The 22,785-nt window shown below is 36.4% G+C and overlaps 1 protein-coding gene across 4 annotated transcripts in view; it reads right to left on the bottom strand.

The window, feature by feature from the left end:
• THEMIS (thymocyte selection associated) overlaps positions 1-22,785 on the bottom strand; it is a 225,843-nt gene that overhangs the window by 145,114 nt on the left and 57,944 nt on the right. For all 4 annotated transcript variants that reach the window (XM_084956926.1, XM_084956918.1, XM_084956915.1 and 1 more), the window contains one exon: positions 6,602-6,760. In XM_084956926.1, coding sequence (XP_084813052.1) covers positions 6,602-6,746 — 145 coding nt within the window. In that variant the 5' untranslated portion in view covers positions 6,747-6,760. The remainder of the gene's footprint in view (positions 1-6,601; positions 6,761-22,785) is intronic.

Genomic DNA, 22,785 nt, shown 5'->3' with positions numbered 1-22,785 from the left:
CTTCCCAAATCTAAAGGATACTGGGTTCAAGATACAAGAAGCACAGAGGGCCCCAAACAAACTGAACCCAAACAGACCCACACCAAGACACATCATAATAAAAATGGCAAAAGTTAGTGATAAAGAGAGGATCCTAAAGGCAGCAAGAGAAAAACAGAATGTTACCTACAAGGGAACCCCCATAAGAATATCAGCTGATTTCTCTACAGAAACACTACAGGCCAGGAGGGAACGGCAAGAGATATTTAAAGTGCTCAAAGGAAAAAATATGCAACCTAGAATACTCTATCCAGCAAGAATATCATTTAAAATAGAAGGGGAAATAAACATTTTTTCCAACAAACAAAAACTTAAAGAATACAGCAACACAAAATCCAGGTTAAAGGAAATATTGAAAGGGCTTCTCTAAACCAAAAAGAAAGGAAGGAAAGGGAAGAAAAAAGAAAAGAAAAAAAAAAAAAGAAGAAGAAGAGGAAGAACTAGGACTGAGGAAACCGCAATCAGAGAGCAGTCACTCAAATAAGCCAGCATACAGATTTAATCATGAACATGCTTCAAACAAAATAAAATTAAAAAGAAAAAAATAAAAAAGAATCATCAAAACCATAAAATGTGGGCAAGGGATGTTAGGAAGTAAATAACCCTTTTTGTTTGTTTGTTTGTACGTTTCTCTTCTTAATTTTAATATAATAATGAAGTGTTTGAACTTACAGGACCATCAGGCTAAAACACACAATTATGGGAAGGGGTTAGCATACTTAAAAAACAGGGCAACCACAAGCCAAAACCAAATATTGCATTTGAAAAAAATGAAAAAAAAATACACTCAAGCAGATAATAACAGGAGACCATCCAACCAAAAAAAAAAGAAAGAAAGGAAGAATGGAGAACCATAGAATCAACTGGAACACGAGGTTCAAATGGCAATAAATAATCATCTATCAATTATCACCTTAAATGTCAATGGGCTGAATGCCCCAATCAAAAGACACAGAGTGGCTGAGTGGATAAAAAGGCAAAAACCTTCAATATGCTGCCTACAAGAAACTCACCTTAGGACAAAAGATACATATAGATTGAAAGTGAAAGGGTGGGGAAAAATATTTCACGCCAATAGACATGACAGAAAAGCAGGAGTCACAACGCTCATATCAGACAAAATAGACTTTAAAACAAAAGACATAAAGAAAGACAAAGAAGGACACTATTTAATGATTAATGGATCCATCCAAGGAGAGGATGTTACTATCATCAACATATATGCCCAAATATAGGAGCACCCAGATACATACAACAAATATTAACAGACACAAAGGGAGATATTGATGAGAATACAATCATAGTAGGAGACCTTAATACCCCCCTCACATCAATGGACAGATCCTCTAGACAGAAAACCAATAAAGCAACAGAGATCCTAAAGGAAACAATAGAAAAGTTAGACTTCATTGATATCTTCAGGACACTACATCCAAAAAAAGCAGAATACACATTCTTCTCAAATGCTCATGGAACATTCTCAAGAATTGACTACATATTGGGACACAAAGCGAATCTCAATAAATTTAGGAGCATAGAAATTATCTCAAGTATCTTCTCTGACCACAATGCCATGAAATTAGAAACCAACCATGGGAAAAGGAAAGAGAAAAAACCTACTCCATGGAGACTAAACAACATGCTACTAAAAAACCAATGGGTCAATGAGGAAATCAAGAAGGAAATTAAAAACTACCTTGAAACAAATGATAATGAAGACACAACCTCTCAAAATCTATGGGATGCTGCGAAAGCAGTGCTCAGAGGGAAATTTATAGCAACACAGGCCTTTCTCAAAAAAGAAGAAAGATCCCAAATTGACAACTTAACCCTCCACCTAAACGAATTAGAAAAAGAAGAACAAAAAAGTCCTAAAGTCAGCAGAAGGAAGGAAATTATAAAGATCAAAGAAGAAATCAATAAAATAGAGATTCAAAAAACAATAGAGAAAATTAATAAAACCAAGAGCTGGTGCTTTGAAAAGGTGAACAAAATTGACAAACCCTTGGCCAGACTCACTAAAAAGAGGAGAGAAAGAACCCAAATAACCAAAATTATAAATGAAAAAGGAGAAATCACAACGGATACAGCAGAAATACAAAAAACCATAAGAGAATACTATGAACAACTATACGGCAACAAGTTTGACAATCTGGAAGAAATGGACAATTTTCTAGAATCTTACAGCCTGCCAAAACTGAATCAAGCAGAAACAGACCAACTGAACAGACCGATCACTAGAAATGAAATTGAAGAGGTCATAAAATCACTCCCTACAAATAAAAGTCCAGGACCAGATGGCTTCACAGGTGAATTTTATCAAACATATAAAGAGGAATTGGTGCCCATCCTCCTTAAACTCTTTCAAATGGTTGAAGAAGAAGGAATACTCCCAAAGACATTCTATGAGGCCACCATCACCCTCATTCCAAAACCAGACAGAGATACCACCAAAAAAGAAAACTATCGGCCAATATCATTGATGAATATAGATGCAAAAATTCTCAACAAATCTTAGCCAACCAAATCCAACAACATGCCAAAAAAATTATACACCATGACCAGGTTGGGTTCATCCCAGGTTCACAAGGATGGTTCAACATACGCAAATCAATCAGCATCATACACCACATTAACAAAAAAAAGGTCAAAAATCATATGATCATCTCAATAGACGCAGAAAAAGCATTTGACAAAATCCAACATCCATTCATGATCAAGACCCTCGCCAAAGTGGGTATAGAGGGAACATTCCTGAATATAATCAAAGCCATTTAAGATAAACCCACAGCAAATATCATACTCAATGGGGAAAAACTGAAAGCCTTCTCCCTCAAATCTGGAACAAGACAGGGATGCCCACTCTCACCACTGCTCTTCAACATACTTTTGGAAGTCCTAGCCACAGCAATTAGACAAACAAAAGAAATAAAAGGCATCCATATAGGAAAAGAAGAGATCAAACTGTCACTGTATGCAGATGACAGGATACTATATATAGAAAACCCTAAGGACTCAACCCCAAAACTACTTGAACTGATTAATAAATTCAGCAAAGTAGCAGGATATAAGATTAACATTCAGAAGTCAGTTGCATTTCTGTATACCAGCAATGAAACATTAGAAAAGGAATACAAAAATACGATACCTTTTAAAATTGCACCTCACAAAATCAAATACCTCGGAATACACCTGACCAAGGAGGTAAAGGACCTATATGCCGAGAACTATAAAACTTTAATCAAAGAAATCAAAGAAGATGTAAAGAAATGGAAAGATATTCCATGTTCCTGGATTGGAAAAATCAATATTGTAAAATTGGCCATACTACCCAAAGCAATCTACAGATTCAATGCAATCCCTATCAAATGACCCATGACATTTTTCACAGAACTAGAACAAACAATCCAAACATTTATATGGAACAACAAAAGACCCAGAATCGCCAAAGCAATCCTGAGAGCCAAAAACCAAGCAGGAGGCATCACTCTCCCAGACTTCAAGAAATACTACAAAGCCACAGTCATCAAAACAGTGTGGTACTGGTACCAAAACAGACAGACAGACCAATGGAACAGAACAGAGAACCCGGAAATAAACCCTGACACCTATGGTCAATTAATCTTTGACAAGGGAGGCAAGAACATCAAATGGGAAAAAGAAAGTCTATTCAGCAACCATTGCTGGGAAACCTGGACAGCTGCATGCCAAGCAATGAAACTAGAACACACCCTCACACCATGCACAAAAATAAACTCCAAATGGCTGAAAGACTTAAATATACGACAGGACACCATCAAACTCCTAGAAGAAAACATAGGCAAAACACTCTCTGACATCAACATCGTGAATATTTTCTCAGGGCAGTCTCCCAAAGCAATAGAAATTAGAGCAAAAATAAACCCATGGGACCTCATCAAACTGAAAAGCTTTTGCACAGCAAAGGAAACCCAAAAGAAAACAAAAAGACAACTTACAGAATGGGAGAAAATAGTTTCAAATGATGCAACTGACAAGGGCTTAATCTCTAGAATATATAAACAACTTATACAACCCAACAGCAAAAAAGCCAATCAATCAATGGAAAAATGGGCAAAAGACCTGAATAGACATTTCTCCAAAGAAGATATACAGATGGCCAGCAAACACATGAAAAAATGCTCAACATCGCTGATTATAAGAGAAATGCAAATCAAAACTACCATGAGATACCACCTCACACCAGTCCGAATGGCCATCATTAATAAGTCCACAAATAACAAGTGCTGGAGGGGCTGTGGAGAAAAGGGAACCCTCCTGCACTGCTGGTGGGAATGTAAACTGGTACAGCCACTATGGAGAACAGTTTGGAGATACCTTAGAAATCTATACATAGAACTTCCATATGACCCCGCAATCCCACTCTTGGGCATCTATCCGGACAAAACTCTACTTAAAAGAGACACATGCACCCGCATGTTCATTGCAGCACTATTCACAATAGCCAGGACATGGAAACAACCTAAATGTCCATCGACAGATGATTGGATTCGGAAGAGGTGGTATATATACACAATGGAATACTACTCAGCCATAAAAAGGAATGACATCATGCCATTTGCAGCAACATGGATGGAACTAGAGAATCTCATCCTGAGTGAAATGAGCCAGAAAGACAAAGACAAATACCATATGATATCACTTATAACTGGAATCTAATATCCAGCACAAATGAACATCTCCTCAGAAAAGAAAATCATGGACTTGGAGAAGAGACTTGTGGCTGTCTGATGGGAGAGGCAGGGAGTGGGAGGGATCGGGAGCTTGGGCTTATCAGACACAACTTAGAATAGATTTACAAGGAGATCCTGCTGAATAGCATTGAGAACTTTGTCTAGATACTCATGTTGCAACAGAAGAAAGGGTGGGGGAAAAACTGTAATTGTAATGTATACATGTAAGGATAACCTGACCCCCTTGCTGTACAGTGGGAAAATTTTAAAAAATATTAAAAAAAATAAAATTATACTGGAAATCAACCATAATTTTAAAAATTAAATATATATACATTGGATTCTTTGAGTTTAAAACATAACTGGTAATGTAATGCTATATATAATGGAGTAAATAAGAAATTATAAGAATTAAACATTGAGTAAGATTTCAAATGAAATGGGTAAAATATTGGAGCATTTGGAAGACTCCTGTCCTCATAGAGTTAATTTATTTTAATTCTCCAAAATTCAGCTCAAGCATAACATTCTCTGAAAAGCTTTCACTTACTCCACCAATGATGATAATAAAAATGATAATGGCAACAAAAGCTGACATTTTTTATAGTCCTTGCTATATGACAAGTATCACTCTAACCAATCTAAATAAAATTTAAATACTTAATCCTTCCAACAATATTAGGAGATAGATGGTATGATTATTCCCATTTTACATGAGAAGATGGTAAATAACTTGGCAAGGTAACATAACTAAGAAGTAACAGAGTTGGGATTCAAATGACTCTGAAATCTATGTTCTGAAACACAACATGCTCCTTATCAAGACCCTTGTAGAACCCACACATTCTTCAGCCATCCCATGAACCACATTATGTTGTAAATGCTTGCTAGATTTTCCTTTTCCATTAATCATTCATTCAATAAAGGATTATTTATTCAATAAGCAAATATTAAATACATTCTCTGTGCCAGAAAATGTGCTTGTTACTAGAAATACAGTTACATATGTAATTATTTCATCTGTCAAAGAGTTTCAGTCTCCAGAAAAGTTCAGCAAACTATAGTTTACAGGCCAAATTCTGCCAGCCACTTGTTTTCATGTAAATTAATTTTTATCAAACCACAGCCCATTGGTTTAGGTATTATTTGTAACTTCTTTCATGTTACAACATCAGAGTGGAATAGTTGTTAAAGAGGCCATTTGGCAGGCAAAGTCTAAAATATTTACTATATGGTCCTTTTCAGAAGAAGTATGCCAACCCTGGTCTAAAGAATAAGATAACAATAACATCATCAATTACTATCCAATAACGCATGCTATGGTGCCCAAGATATTTTGGGTACATGAAAGGGAGATACCCAGATTAGATTAGAAGGTCAGCAAAGTTTTCCAGGAGACATGACATTTCAGCTGATTTTTGAAAGTTGAGTTAATAGTCAAAGAGCAGCCAGACCAGGGTGCTAGAATAATGGCAATAGGAATAAAGAGGGTACACACGTTTAAGAAATAATAATTCAAAGTAACTTATGAAAATATATCTTTAATTTCTTCATTCCCACTATCCAGAACAGCTAATGGTGCACATAGCTAAAGTTACTAAATATTTAACAGAAAATATTAAGTCCTAAGGAAACAACGTTTATTAAAAAGGTGAGAAAATATTTGCTATTAGTTCTTAAAAGCAGTGAACTGCGAGAATTCTGATTTTTTCACACCCACGCTAGAGTAAAAAAAAAAAAAAAAAAAAAACCAACCAAACTACCATTTTTTCATTATTTTCAATTGTTAAATATATATAACATTTAATGATACAATTTTACAAATGAGAAATGATTGCAAATTACTGTACCTGGAAAATTCATAGGCAGTTCAAATGGTTGTGGAGACTCACAACCTTCAATGTGCTCACAAATTTCAGCTATGATCTTCTTAATTTTGAGGCCAGTAATTTTAATCACTTCTCCTGTTGACAAACAGCATTCATTTCCAAACATTTCATAAATAGAACCTAGAAAAAAAAAAAAAGAGGAAAAACAGCTTTTAAAAAAAATTCACTAATGAATAACAAAGTATGCATCAAAAGCCTCATAGGAAGTGTTTTTATTCAGTTCCTCTCTTAGCTACCCACTAAACAGGAATTTAATCAAACTTGGCAAAATGTACAGCATGTACCAGGGAAAATATTAGATTAGATTTTTCACTTCACCCACTGGGCAAAGTGTAAACAATTTTATTTTTGTTATTATTGCAAATTGAATTTATGGTTTCCTCCGCACCTTTAGCTCATCTTTCCAAGGTCAAGCCACAACCATGTCTTCCCCTGCTGGGATTTATGATCTTTTTTTCTTGGGTCACAGAATTAAGCTCACATGAGTCAACAATGATCTAAGTAAGTACTGCAAACAAGGCCGTAATACAATCCAACATCCAAAGACAGAGGGTTTGCACACCAGGGCTTTCTATTAGAGCATCATATCTATTTACAAGACCTGGTTCTCTTCATCATCATGAATATAACATTTTGTCCATTATATCTTTCGTTTTTGACAAGCTGGAAGCAACTCTCAATATCTTTATGGCAATAGGGGGCAGACCAGTCCAGGTAAATTGAAAAGCTTCATTTTAGTTCAGGATTTCAGTCTCCTTCCTAAAAAACCTTTTATCATAGATGTCAAAGCTAAATTTTTCATCCATTTATTTTCTTTTTTATCTACTGATGAAGGCACAGTGAGCAGTGAAATAACCAGAAGACGAGCAAGAGGAAAGAGGAGAAGTAAAAGTTCTGGATAATCTACCCCCAGTAAAAAAGGGGTCAAGACCAAAACTACATCTTTGGGATATTACTGCTTTACAAGAGAGCAGTAAATGAGAGGCTGATGTAAACAAGCATCGCAGAACAGTGGGGTTTGAAACATACCAATTTTCCCTTACCTCCAATGTGATTTACATCCTCTTTACCACACTAAAATGTGAACAATCTGAGCACAAGATTTTAGTTTGGGTGGTTGGCTGGTTTTCTGAATTTTTCTCTGTTGAACCCCCTCCTCTAAGAATCTTGCTTGATATAGAGCAGGCCCCTAAAACATTTTTATAGCATTAATGGTCATCATAAATGATCGTCATATTAAGCTCAGTATTCAATCGTGTTTTAAACAACCCTGTGATTGTATCAGAGCCCCAAAGGCAAATTAGTACGATTTGAGGTTTTAAAAAAGGGGCAATTTATACACAGGCACAGCCACTTCTAGGCAACGCAAGAACATAAATGTCCTGTCATTCTTCTTTTCTCCATTAGATCATCTGCCAGGACATCCCATTGCTCAAACTCAGACAGAAGTTAGAGGACAAGGATGCTGTTGATCCCTCCACAGAAGTCAGCCTCCCAGGCTGAGAGTGGAAATGAAAATCTAGCACACCAACCTTACTGTCCATTATTTAATAGAGATCATTTTTGTAGACATGCTAGTATATCTGTTCCTCATATACTTCTAAACTCCCGCCTTTTTTCATACTAGTCTCTCAACTACACGTGTTCATGCTTTTCATTAACTCCAATATGTTGTGTTGTCAGCCATCTCAAATCCCTTAAGGAACAACTTCGGATATTAAGAAATAATAACAAATACACATTGACATTTTATTCCAGTGAACTCAGAATAGCTATTTTCTATGATCCTGATTTGGCAACTAATTACATACTAACATTTTACATCTTCAGTATTATCTCATCCCGCACTTAACTTTTTTATGACTTTAGTTTTTATTACTCCCAAATCAATTTTAAGCTTCATGGAAAAATACTGCAATATATTACTGCATAATTATCAACACATCAACCTTCCTTTCTTATTCATTCAGAAAACTTTAATGAACACCTACTATGTGTCAGACATTGTAATTGGCAGTAGGTATCATAGATAAAATGCATATGTCTTCCCCCACAGAAGCACTGTTTTGAAAAGAACAGACACATAAGCAGACAACTGCAGCAGATTATGAGAAAGTTGTAATATAGAAAATATGGGGAATTGTGGGAGTGAATTGAAGGCATTTAATTAAGCAATTACATAGTAAACAGATTAGAGAAAGATTTGTAGAGGAGATGATAGTGGAGCTGAGTTGTTTTTTGTTTTTGTTTTTTTTGCCTTTTCGAGGGCCACTTCCGCGGCATATGGAGGTTCCCAGGTTAGGGGTCCAATTGGAGCTGTAGACACAGGCCTACACCACAGCCACAGTAACGCGGGATCCGAGCCGTGTCTGCAACCTACACCACAGCTCAGGGCGATGCAGGATGCTTAACCCACTGAGCGAGGGCAGGTATTGAACCTGCAACCTCATGGTTCCTAGTCGGATTCGTTAACCACTGCGCCACGACCGGAACTCCCGAGCTGAGTCTTAAAGGAAGCATCACAAGATAGGACAGGAGGAGGAAATGGTATTTAAAAAGGAAGAGAGATGTGAAAGAGCCTGATACATTCTGGAAACTTCATATAAATTGTTATGTCTGAAATATAAAGAAAGAAATGGGAACTAGCAAGAAAGGAAACTATAAAGGTAGGGGGAATCCAGATCATGTAGTGTCTTTATAAAATTACCAATAAATAAAAAGCAATTGAAGTCTAAAGCAACCTCAGAGTCAGAAAATTTACATTTTCAGTTATTAGGACCCAGGAACTAATACCAATTTAATGAGAGGTCATATGTAACAGGTGCTTGCTATCCAAAATGTGGCCTGCTGCATCACCTGGGAGCTTGTTAGAATCTTGGCGAGACCCCAGACCTGCTGAATCAGAACCTGCATTTTTAACAAGATCCCCAGATGATTCATAAGTACATCACAGTTTGGAAAGCACTGGTCTAAACAACAAACGTGTAACTGAAATAGTCTCTTTTCTGAGATAGTTACAAATTTCACAGAGAAGGAAGGACATGTCAGGTAGAAGAAAGAGTGTCATTGAGGTGGAGGATGATGTAAGTGGGGACAGGGGAGGGTTTTTCTCCTGACATATAAATATTTATTCAAACTGATACTTAGGACCTGAATTGTTTGGGGTTGCTTTTTTTTTTTTTTTTTTTTTTTTTTTTTTTTTTTTTTTTTTTGGTCTTTTTGGTCTTTTTGCCTTTTCAGGGCCGCACTGGCGGCATATGGAGGTTCCCAGGCCAGGGGTCGACTCGGAGCTATTGCCGCCAGCCACAGCAACAGCAATGCAAGATCCAAACCGTGTCTGTGACCTACACCACAGCTCATGGCAACACCAGATCCTTAACTCCCTGAGCAAGGTCAGAGATCAAACCCACGTCCTCATGGATGCTAGTCAGGTTCGTTAACCACTGAGCCACAATGGGAACTCCAAGGTTTCTTTCTTTTTTAAATTTTTCTTAGAGCACAGTTGATTTACAGTGTTGTGTCAATTTTCTGCTGGACAGCACAGTGACCCAGTCATACATATTTAAGGGAAGGATATTTAATTGCAAAGTGACAAGGTGAGATTTTTCTTTGTCACATGAAATAGAACATACTTTGACCTATCCTGTATCAGCGGAAGTCTGCTTGGCTTAATTTCAACGCAAGGAATGTCTAATTGTAGATGTACAGCAAACTGACTCACTCAGAATGCCATCTTTCTTTCAAAAGTTCCACTGGAATTCAAAATTAAAAGATGAGCTTATGGGAGATTACATATAAATTCACAGGGAATAGAAGCCAGAAAATTCTAAGAAAAAATTCTGTGAGTTTTAGTCACCACACCAAAAGCTTTTAGGACACAAGTCTCTTTCTAATCATCTTTCTCCTTTTGAAAAAAGAAAATCACTTTTTTTCAGTCACAGAAGGAAAAGAACCTCATGCGAATGTTAATCTTTAACATTTATCTTTAATTCTTTGTGACTTCCAATTTTCTCTAAGCAAGAAAGAATTTAATTCATTTTTTAATAAAGAGAGAGGTCAGCGAAACCCCACTCTAGAAAGTTATGTCCATAATAGGTGACAAGAACATAAAGCAAATCTCAAATCCCTGTACTATGAAGGGTTCTTGTACATTGTTATCATCATTATTATGTCTCTTAAAATACAGTTTTCCTCAGTGAAAATAAAAAATGGTTAATTTAAGAAACAGCCAACTTTTGTAATCTCAGAACAAGCACATATAATATGCCTAACTGCCTTTTAAAAATGTGCTGAGATATGTGTCTGAACTATGTTTGTGTATATTTAGATATAAAAATAGTTTTCATTTCATTTTTAACCACAAGACACACTTTTTGAATATGCAAATCTCGAATCTATTAAATCTTTACAGACTGATTCTTTCCAAGTCAGAGCATATGTATTCAGGATAATGCCAAACATCAGAGAAAGCTGGAACAAAGCAGTCTGTTTTCAGTGATCAAATATCGCCCCTGAAGGCTGTAATGAAAGAGCCATGTGCCTTTGAAATCACCTCTTCTGTAATGCTACTTTGCTCAATAAAAATGACACATTAATGTCCTTTTATGAGCCCATCCCTTATTTGACAATCCATATAAGCAATGCTATGATCACATCACAAAAGCCAAAACAATTGGTTCCATAGATTTTCTTCCTTTTCCTCTACAAACTTGAAAATGTGTTGCAGTCAGGGAAGAGGAAACGATTCATTTAGAGGCTTTTTCCCTTTATTCCATTTGCACTTATTTCCTCCATTCCTCACCCCCACCTTCTACCTCCACCATACCAGCCCTCATCCCTTCATCAGCCTGCCAAAGTTCAACCAATCCTCAAGATTCAGCTCATATTCATTGTCTTCATCAAAGCTTTCCTTTACTCCCATTTAAGCAGGAATGAACATTTTCCTCTGTGCTCCAATAGCACTTTGCATGTACAGCCCCTATCTGATTATTATCACAGCCTGCTATTAGGGTAATATTTTCTGACCACTGATACCATGTACACTTTAGAATTTATTATGATTTCTAGAGAAGAGACATCATCTTAACTATATCCCTCCACACATACACATAACTAGTAGCACTTTTTTGTCAATTAGTGGGTTATAACTTAGTTATAACTTAGCTTTACTGTAAAAAGACAATAAATTATTGTGAATATCATAGATGTTCTTTTACATCAGCAGTTTAAAGCACAGTCAACCCAAGGCTTTGGCATAGGTTATATCTTTATTTAGTATGTCTAATAACAAATGTACAATCATATGTGAGATTAGTTGGTCACCTTGTGACCATTAAGGGCAGCTAGTTTTATAATATGAATCTCTGCCTGTTAAGTTTGCCACTTTTCCATTATGTTTGCCATTTTTATATTGCTGGACTTGAAAGTGAGGCTCATAAAACGATTTGAGATAGGTGTGGAGGAGTTAGGGATTTACTCTGTAAAGTAGGATAGATATCATACGACATTGTCAATAGAACCATATCAGATTGGGCTCGCCAGAGGAGATCTCTCTTTGCTCCTCACAAACAGTTGTGATTATTTTTTATTACTATTATTATTATATGGCCAGTCTTCCATAAAGAGACTTCTCCATGCCCTGTAAGGCAAAGACAAAGTCATTCCCACCTACTACATGAAAAATATACCTAAAAATAGATCAGCTTAATATCTGAATATAGTTTGCAAATACACAAGCATGAAACAGCAAGCTTGCAGATTTACTAAGGATGGATTCTACCAGTTGGATACTGGATATATCACTGAGAGGTATATCCGAATACTGATAGGAAATGATCTTTCAAAGTCATAGAGACTCTCTTCCCTTCTGCTGAAACATCAATATATAGAGGGCAAAACAATGGTGCCAAGTATTAAGGAAAATGATGGCCAACACCAAGTAAAGCTAAGGTGTAATTTTTCTTACTCCTAAAGAATACGGCAGTTTTCTGGTGAACTGAGGTTTAAGCGTTATCCAGGAAATCAAGTGTAAAGACAGAAATGTTTAGAAACTATAGGGAATATTTGAGTCTTAAAAAGTCTGAATACGGGGAAGTAAGGAAAGACACAATATGTTGAAAAGGGTGGAGCCCGAGAGTCAAGCCAATTAAAGTCATAGAGAAGCCAGAAACCTGAAAATGCCCAACTATTCAACCATTCTAAGTGAAATGTGTGGCGTTTCAATGATCAAATTTTAGCGGTTAAGGATGCAAAAGTCACAGTTTCATTCACCAGCTAAAAACGTGATGTTTGTTTAATGTAGAATCAATTTAATAGGTTAAATAAAACTGTGCTTAGAGGGTTTGCAAGTTGGTGTTATAACAGAAGTCATCATTGCAGCTCTTTGTGTTAACAAGTATCAGAGCAAAGGAATTTGGGATGTGTGAAATGAATAGCCCTCCTATATATCTAAGAAATGCTTCCTTATGATGATGGAACAAAATGATTCTGCATCTCCCAACATTATTGATCAAACATTCCTTGCATTTTACCCAAATTTTAACTCTGAAAATGACATAATTAAATAATATTATAATTTCTTATATGAACAATGCTGCATTGGGAGTTGGTTTACTGTTTTAAGAATGACTTGGTTTCAAGTACATTTTATATACTTTAATATACTCACTTATGTTCTATACTCTAATTTTTTTAAAAAAGCTACTGTAGACCTCTATAGCCATTTAAAATCATAAACCTATTCTCCATATCCCACTTGATGAATATAAATACACTGATTAAATTGATTATACATGTGTTCCAATGCATTATAATGTATTCACCCAATGCATGAAAAATAAAGCCTTGCTGTATTACAAACATTCCCTAAGCGCACTAGCATTGAATACTTCATTAACTATTCTGCTTAAGAAATATGAATTTTGAACTTATGTCCATTGAATTAAGTAATGAAAATATGCTTGCATTTTGTATGTCTTTATTTTTTCATTTTACTTTTCAAATAATTCATTTATATTGCATTTTATTAAAGTACCAGTCCACAGCAGATTGGGAAAAGAAAATAAACTGGACTGTCATTACAGATAGTTTGAGAGGCACTTCTCTAAACTTTTAAGTACAAATATGACCAAAGTCAGTTAGTGCAGGGAACCAGGATGAGAGAGTAAAATTGAACAGACTGGAAAAAGGAAAGTTATAACCTAATACACGAGGTGTTAATATTATTAACTCATCTATCTCAATGTCACCAGCAGCCTGAGTGCCCTGACTAAAAGACACAGGAATTTTAATCAACTTGACAGTAATAGTTCTAATTGCAAATTATTACATTGGCATTCTGATTTGTATATTATATTCTTCTGAGTTGTATGAGGCAGTGCTTGAACCTAATTGAGCCCAGACACTTTGAATTGTTGGATCTATACAGCTAAGGTCCAAAGCCAGGAGCAGGTGAAATCCCGTAGGAGATGAATTGTGTGCGTTCCATCTACCTAGTGTGCCAGGCATTCTCCATGAGAGAGACAGCAAATATCGAAATTGTATTCTAGCATTTTTTCCTTTCCATCAATAATCACCCATGGCACATTTTCAGCTGAATCCAGATGAAGCCCAATAATCCTCCCCAACATAAAGTTCCAGGTGGCTAGCCATCAACTGAAGATGGCATGTTAGGTATAAATTATCCCACTCTACTCCTCTGCTATGACTTTTCTTGCTTTCTTTAAGCCCCCTTGGGTGATATTTTTAAAGCTTTTAATCCTCAGATTGGGCTAATTTGATCTCAAAGGCTTAGTTAAAAGATATTTGGCAGAAGAATACAGATTCCCTCAATTCATCATTTTTTCCCAGAGAGCTGTCTGAACTGAGACATAAAACATCTAACTTGATAATAATCACAACTTTATATAGGCCAATGGCAGCTGTAGGATGAGTCTCAATTTCATATATCTCTAAGCCAAGGGCCATTAACTCTAATGATCTCTTGAATCACTAGCCTTAGTGTCAGAAGCTTAAATACCATCATATTCTTTAACATATTAAAATGACTGAGTCTCTATACACTATCTCTACCAACTTGTTGTCCAAACTGTATTTGAACACTTTCACTGATGGAATTTCAATTATTTTAAAGTGACCTTCTCTACTTTTGAGAAATTCTTACTGTTAAAAAGCTCTGCATCTTCTTAAGTGGAATATGTGTTTCTATAGGATATACATATTAGAACTATTTCCACCCTTGGAATTATCCAAAAAACAACTATTCAATTCTTCTGTATAGCAGTCTTAAAACGTCTGAAGATAACTATCACGAGTTGTCCTTTTTTTTTTTTTTGTCTTTTTGCTATTTCTTTGGGCCGCTCCCGTGGCATATGGAGGTTCCCAGGCTAGGGGTCCAATCGGAGCTGTAGTCCCCGGCCTACACCAGAGCCACAGCAACGCAGGATCCGAGCCGCGTCTGCAACCTACACCACAGCTCACCGCAACGCAGGATCGTTAACCCACTGAGCAAGGGCAGGGACTGAACCCGCAACCTCATGGTTCCTAGTCGGATTCATTAACCACTGCGCCATGACGGGAACTCCAGGAGTTGTCCTTTATAACAACTCAATCTGCCAAATGACTGAAATGTGTTCAGGGTCACTGCTTACAGCATAGGTTGCTCGTTACAAAACTGCTTGAAGCACAACTTACATGGATATCAGTGGCATTCGTGGAGTTGTGCAATAAGGTATCATGCCTCTCAAAAATACGCATGCCCTTGATTGTTTCAGAAGTTTTATAGTGCCTGTGAGGGATGTTCTAAGATGGCTGCTCCAGCTCCTACCATCACGTTTAAATTTCAACTAGTGAGAAGGAAAGATGAAAAGAAGGAAATATTTCTTTTATTTCAGTGGTATGTAACAGAAATTTCACATGTCAAATACTATCAAAACCCAATGGCTGAAACTTAATCAAGTAGTCACTTTAAGTTTTAAGGGAGCTGTGCAACATCTTTAGCCAAGCAACCCCCTGTAGTTAGGGGGACAGCTAACAGTTTCTGATCCAAAAGGTGAGGAAAAGGTATATATATTTCATTATTTAAATTAGGCTACATGTACCTATAAAACTTGCATTATTTTATGAAGAAAAAAAATGTATATTTTTATTTGAAACACCAAAGACAGGGGGTCTGTTGCTGAGGTTGAGAGAGCAGAATGAAATTTCAGTGTTGAACTCTGCCTCCCTTAAGAGATACAACAGTTAAACGCACACATACATGCACAGGTGCATACACACACACACACATACACACACACACACACACACACAAACACACACACACACACCCTCTCTCAATTCATTCTTAGGGGTTTATTTAGATAAGAACCACAGATAAGAATGTCTTTTCTGGAGTCAGTTTGAAAACCAGGATCTACATTTAATAAATGTGTGACTTTAGGCAGTATCTCCATCTGTAAAATGGGGACAGTGCCTCAATTTCTTTATCTTTAAAATGAGGATAATAATTTTACCTCTGATAGTTGCTTTGAGAATCAAAATAGATAATCAATTTTAAGTGCATAGCCCAGAATCTGGCATCTATTTAGGGCTCAATAAATATTAGCCACCATTTGTGTCATTATTTTTATTTCACATAATGTTATTTTAGACTGAATAACTCAGTATAATGTTATACGATTGTAAACTTGGAGCGATTTTCTTGGTCAAAATGAAAGATAAATGTCTTCTTATGGATGGGGATGGGGTTTTCCCTGAATAAAGAACTGATCTTTTCTTTACCATCCTAAGAAAGCGAAAATTATGAAAGTGAAAATAGAAACCTGAGACGATGGATTTGGGCTGGGAATAAAGATACATTAAAGATCAATTCTTTCCCAACTTGTACAATGAAACTTGGTATGCCATAAATGAGTTATAAATTTGCCAACATATTGAACTCCTTCTTCCTCGAGGTGACCAACTCATATAGATCTGGGATGATGATCTGGCTGGTGGCCTCCAGCTGCAAATTACCTGGTCTATTTATACACCACCCAAAAAAACATAGCTGATGCTTAAGCACTGTTGGGGTTTGGGATGCCTACCTTCCAGGCAGTCAAAAATCTGCCTATACTATACAATCAGCCCTCTGTATCTGTAGTTCCATCTTAGTCTATTCAACAAATTACTTAAATCCATGCTATGTGTCAAGAAAAAGGACTGTGTGTGATAAGTGTGGTGACTATACTGATAAAATGGGCACCAAATGATATGTGGTCTCTAACCTCCATTAAATATTTAATATATTGAAATAAAATGTGTTAATCAAGGAATCATAAAAATTTATGATTATAAGAAGATAATTTCTATGAAAATAAACTGCATATACTAAGAGAAAGGGCCCAGGTTTCTGGGCTCCATGAACAGTATTATCTGTACTATATTTATTTATTAAACAACTCAATAGATATTTATTGAGTGCCAGGCGTATTTATCTCAGGTTTATAGTAAAATTTATTAAAAGGTTTCAACTTGGAGATCTGTTTCTGGGAAGATGGAGTGGACATACATTTTCTAAGCTCAGACTTGAATTTGAAGATGCTGGTGATCTAGAAATGTTGCCTAGAAAAAAAAACAACAAAAAAAACTCTAATACACTTTGTTCTTTCTCATCAAAAATGCAGGAAAGGAACAGTACAGTAAAACAGAAAACTTTTTGACAATAATCACTCTGCTCAAGCCAAACACCACAGAAAAATGTTGGGTTCCACAACCACCTACACCTGGAAAGGCTGAGTAGAGACCTTAGAATCTCACCAACAATGACTGTAATAAGATACTTACTCACCCTTTGCTGAGGTGAGTGTCAGGAAAGGCAGAGTTGAGAGATGGGACTTGCAACTTTGTGAGACAGTAATAAATCCCCATGTTTTATCACAGAAACTGAGTGGGGAGTCTGGGCTTCCAACTCCACCCAGGAGTACTGAGGTCTACTTTATCCTCCTCCATGGGGTGACATTAGAGGATGTCTAGTAAAAAATTAGGACTTCCACTACTGCCCAATGCAATAAGGTGTTACCTTACCACGAGGTGTAACTAGAGGCCATGTGTGCAAGGGTAACAAGGCACTATTATCCCTCCTATCAAGGGCAGTATCGGTGAAAGCTTAGTGAGGAGCTTCTACTCCCACACTGACCAGAAAGAAGTAAGGAGGATCCTCTCCCCTTTGGGTGTCACCAGAGGCTGAACAAGGAACCTGGGCTTCTAACCCCACCTGGCATCATTGAGGTGGTGCTCCCCATCACCTACTGAAGAAACAAAATTCAGAATGCAAACAGAAAACTAAATATATAATGGCAGACTTAAGCCTTGGCATACTGGTAGTTACACTAGTTGTAAATGGACTAAAAACATCAATAAAGAGACTTACGGAGTGGATTAAAAAATATGACCCAAATATATGGTATCTAGAAAAGACTCGCTTCAAACATAACAATACAGACAGATTGAAAGAAAATGCATGGAAAAATATATAGCCTACAGAAATTTATCACATGAAAGCAGGAATGGCTATATTAACATCAGATACAGTAAACTTCGGAGTGAAGAAAATTAGCAGGGACAGAGAGTGACATTATATAATGATAAAAGGGTCAGTCTACCAAGAAAATACAGCAATCTTAATATGCATATATAAAACAACAGAGCTGCAAAAATATGCCAAGCGAAAACTGATATAGGGAAAAGTAGATAAATCCATAACTAGAGACTTCAATATTCATTTCTCAACAGTTGATAGAAATACTAGATAATGAGTAAGAATATAGAGTAATAATGAGTAAGCATATAGAACAAGGACATCTTCAAACAACAGAATCTGATCTACCTTAATAGAACATTATATTTAAGGCAGCAAATACACATTGTTTTCAGTGCCCACCAGAACATATACTGAGATATTCTGTGCTACAAAACAAACCTGAATAAATTTAAAGAACTGAATCAGAATATTCTCTGAACAAAATGAATTAAACTACAAATCAACAACAGAAAGATAAAAGAAATTCTCCAAACACTTGAAAACTAAACACCATACCTCCAAATAAATTGTGAGCTGAAAGAAAACTGCAACATAATAAACCACACATTTTGATAAGGAAGTACTAAGGGGGAAATGTATAGAACTAAATGTTTATAATTAAAAAGGGTGAAGTTCCCTCCATGATGCAGCGGGTTAAGAATCCAACTGCAGTGGCCCGAGCTGCTGCAGAGGCAACAGTTCCATTCCCAAGCCCTGAGCAGTGAGTTAAAGGATCCAGCATTGCTGCAGCTACAGCATAGGTTGCAGCTGTGGCTCAGATTCAATTCATGGCCCGGGCACTTCTATATGCCACTAAAAAAAATTTTAGTGCAGCCAAAAAATTTTAAAAGGGGGGGGGAGCGCAAAAATCTTCAATCAATAATCTAAGCCCCTTTCTCAAGAACCTGGAAAGAAAAACACAAAAAAAGAGAAAATTGATGAAGCAAAGAGATGATTCTTTGAAGAGATCAATAAACTTGACAAACCATTGGCAACTTTGAAAAAGAAAGAAGATACAAATTACAAATAAGAGGAATAAAACAGAGGATAAGGCTAGAGACCCTGCAGATGTCAAAAAGGAAATAAGAGAATCCTATAAACAACTTAACCTACATAATTTGACAACTGAAGTGAAATGAACGAGTTTCTAAAAAAAACACAATATACCTCAACTCACCCAAAATAAAATAATTGGTTCAGTCCTATAAATATTTTAAGATAATTGATTCATAATTACAAAGTTCCTAAAAAAAGAAATCTCCAGCCTAATACTACCATTATACCAAAAACAGACAGACATCACAAAAAAGAAAACTTCAGACTGGGAGTTCCCGCTGTGGCACAGTGGGTTAAGGATCTGGCATAGGTCACAGCTGTGGCTCAGATTTGATCCCTGGCCTAGGAACTTCTATATGCTGCAGGTGCAGCCAAAAAAGAAAACAAAAACAAAAACAAAAAAACCCAAAAAACTGCAGAACAATATTCCTCAGATATATAGACAAAAAATCCTTCACAAAATTTTAGCTAATAGAATCCAGCAATATATAGAAATAATTATATATAATGACCAAGTGTTGTTTAATCCCCAAAATACAAGGTTGGTTCAATATTCAAAAAACAGTCAATATCATCCTCTATACTAATATACTAAAGGATAAAAAGCATATGACCAGACAAATTGATGTAAAAAAAGCACTTGACAAAATTAAATACATACATTCATAATAATGAAAAGAACTCTGTAAAAGCTAATGTGAAAAATATGAAAAGACAAGATATAGATTGGGAGAAAATGTTTGCAAACCATAAATATGATAGATAATTTATATCTATAATTCACAAAGAATGCTCAAAATCAAATAGAAAAAAATTTTAAAATCCAATTGGAAAATGGGCAAAAGACATGAACCATCATTTCATCCAGGAAGACATGCAGATGGCAAATGAGCACAATGTTAGCCATTACTGAGTGAAAATTAAAACCACAGTAAGAATCACTACATACCTATCAAAATGGCAAAATAAAAAATAGTGACAACAAAAAAGGCTGGGAAGTGTGCAAAAAATCTAGATTACTTTGAACATTGCTGGGGGAATGTAAAAATGACAGCCACTCAGAAACACAGTTTGGAAGTTTCTTTAAAAAAATAACTGAACACTCAACTACCACGTCACTCTTAGGCATTTATGTCAGAGAAATTAAAAATATTTTCACACAAAAACTTGTATACGAATGCTTATAGCAACTCTATTCATAACAGCCATAAAACTGGGAACAGACCAAATGTCCTTCAGCATGTGAATAGCTAAACAAATTGTGGTACATCCATATCATGAAATACTCCTCAGTAGTAAAACAAAAAAACCTGGATAAATCTCCACAGAATTACACTGAGTAAAAAAGCCAGTCCCAAAAGGTTATATACTGTATGATTCTCTTTATATAATTGAAATGATAAAATTTTTAAAATGCTGAACAGATTAAAAGGGCTTAAGGAGCAGAAGGGGGAAGTGGGTGTGGCTACAAAAGGGCAACATGAGTGATGGGATGATAGAAACACTCTGTATCTTGACTGTATCAATGTCAATATCCTGGCTGTGATGTTGTACCATAGCTTTTTAAGACATTAAACTGAGGGAAACTGGGCAAAGATACATGGGATTTCTCTGAATTATTGCTTACAATTGCATGGGTCCCCAATTTCAAAAGAAAGGGTTTAATTTAAATAAACGTGTGTGTGTATGCGTGTGTCCTATGCTTATACTGCAGTGCAACTTCTCACACCAGTGACTGAGAAAGCCTGAGTCAAACACAGAAACACATGCAGACAAGGGGAAGCAGTAGCAGCAGCCTGAGGAAAATAAGTAACCCCCAAATTGTTCTAAGTCCTGAGGAGAGTCATGATAGCAGAGACAGAAGCAGTAGGTTATGTTCATATTGGAGAAGATGTGAGCCTCTTCCTACCTCTGTGACTCCCAGAGGGACTCCAGGGAAACACCGTCCATTAGAACTTTCTGCAAGGACAGACACGTGATTTGAGCTGCCAAGTACTGCAGCTAACAGCCACATGGGGCTCATGAGAGCTCTAAATGTAACTGAGGAACTCAATTTTAAAAAGTATTTACTTTAATTAATCTAAATATCTACACAATGGCTAGTGAATATGGTATTGAACAGCATTTCCTTTTTCCCACTAAGAGAAAAAAAAAGGGGGGGGTGCTTACATGAGAGCCTAGGTTTTGCTGTCAGTAAAGTGCTTCAGAGCTTTGGTAATTTGGGCATCCTTGTATCACCTTAATTGTACTCTCATGTTAATGAAGTCAGCAACAAACATCTTACAGTATAATCTCTTACATATATAGTACGTGATGTATGATTATGGCCAAATGGGGTCGACCTGGAGAGCGGATTTGATCCTTAGGCAATACACTGTTATGGTTCTATGAAAGTTCTCCTAAGAGCTCCTTAGGGTAACAAAAAACCGGTGGAGCAAGGGAGAAGTTACCAGGTGCTGTGGTGGTGTGAGTGCGCTGTGAGGAGAGACTGAATAGAATGGCAGCTGTGAATACTGAAATGCCCACCTGCCCCTACCCTCGACCTCTGCCCAGAAGGGTGAAAGAAAACTAGAAAAATGAGACCAAAATGACTTCCAGACCACCAGGCTGGGGCACTAAGAGAAAAACTTGATATACTGAAACAGGGAAAACCCAGCTCAGTTCCTAATATGTTATTTCTGATGTCAAATGGTCATCCTTAGGCAGAGATGATCCTATCTAGTTAAGCAGCTGTTTGCCAGCAGGCTGCACCAGAATTAATTGAGGAAAACCTTAAAATACAGATTCTTGGGCTATACTTCAAATATTCTAAGTCAGATTCTTCAGGGTAGAACCTAGAAATATGTTTTCCTTTTTTAAATTTCCCTAGTAGATTCCAAAGTTTACTTAGGTTTCAGAAATACCTTTACAAAGCACGAAATAGGTGAAAGGAAGTCAGGACTACACGTCAACCTGGGAAATAAATTTGGGAATTAGTTAAAACTACAAGAATAAAAACAAAACAAAAGCAACTCCATACATATCTGCTCCACTGAGAGTGTGAATAGAATATCTGAGATGTGTGATGATAAATGTTCAATAGTATTACTTAAAATACTTCAGCATGGACAATGAGATACATATGTATGTGTTCAATAGTTTTAACCTATAGCCCTGGAGAAGGGATAAGGAAAATGTTAAATTTTAAAGTACAGTAATCAGAAGTGTAAAACCAGGGTGACCAGTTAACACACAAAAAGGATAACTGAAGTTCATACTCTTAAAATAACGACCACAAGTGTCACCTGCATCTCTCTCCTATTAACACAGTTTATTCTTAATTGGAATAAGGGATACTGGTCTTAAGATTGCTTTATTGGTGAAATGAGTGATATTCAAAATGTGTTGATTAGTTTCAAATGTATCATAGGCACTCCTGTTCTTAAAAAGGGGTATAAGAATCTAGTGAGCCCAATATAGGCCCAGGCTTCACAGTCCTGGTTCAGCAGCTAGTTCAAAGCAGTTTTGCCATCTAACTGGAAGGACAGCT

The sequence above is a fragment of the Sus scrofa genome, chromosome 1 (genome assembly GCF_054392235.1).
Source record: "Sus scrofa isolate SSC_HxYL_T2T_F1_AM1 chromosome 1, Sscrofa_HxYL_maternal_Yorkshire_Landrace_v2.0, whole genome shotgun sequence".
NCBI lineage: Eukaryota > Metazoa > Chordata > Mammalia > Artiodactyla > Suidae > Sus > Sus scrofa.
Note: the sequence above shows the minus strand (reverse complement) of the source record. Positions and strands in the feature narration are given on the sequence as shown.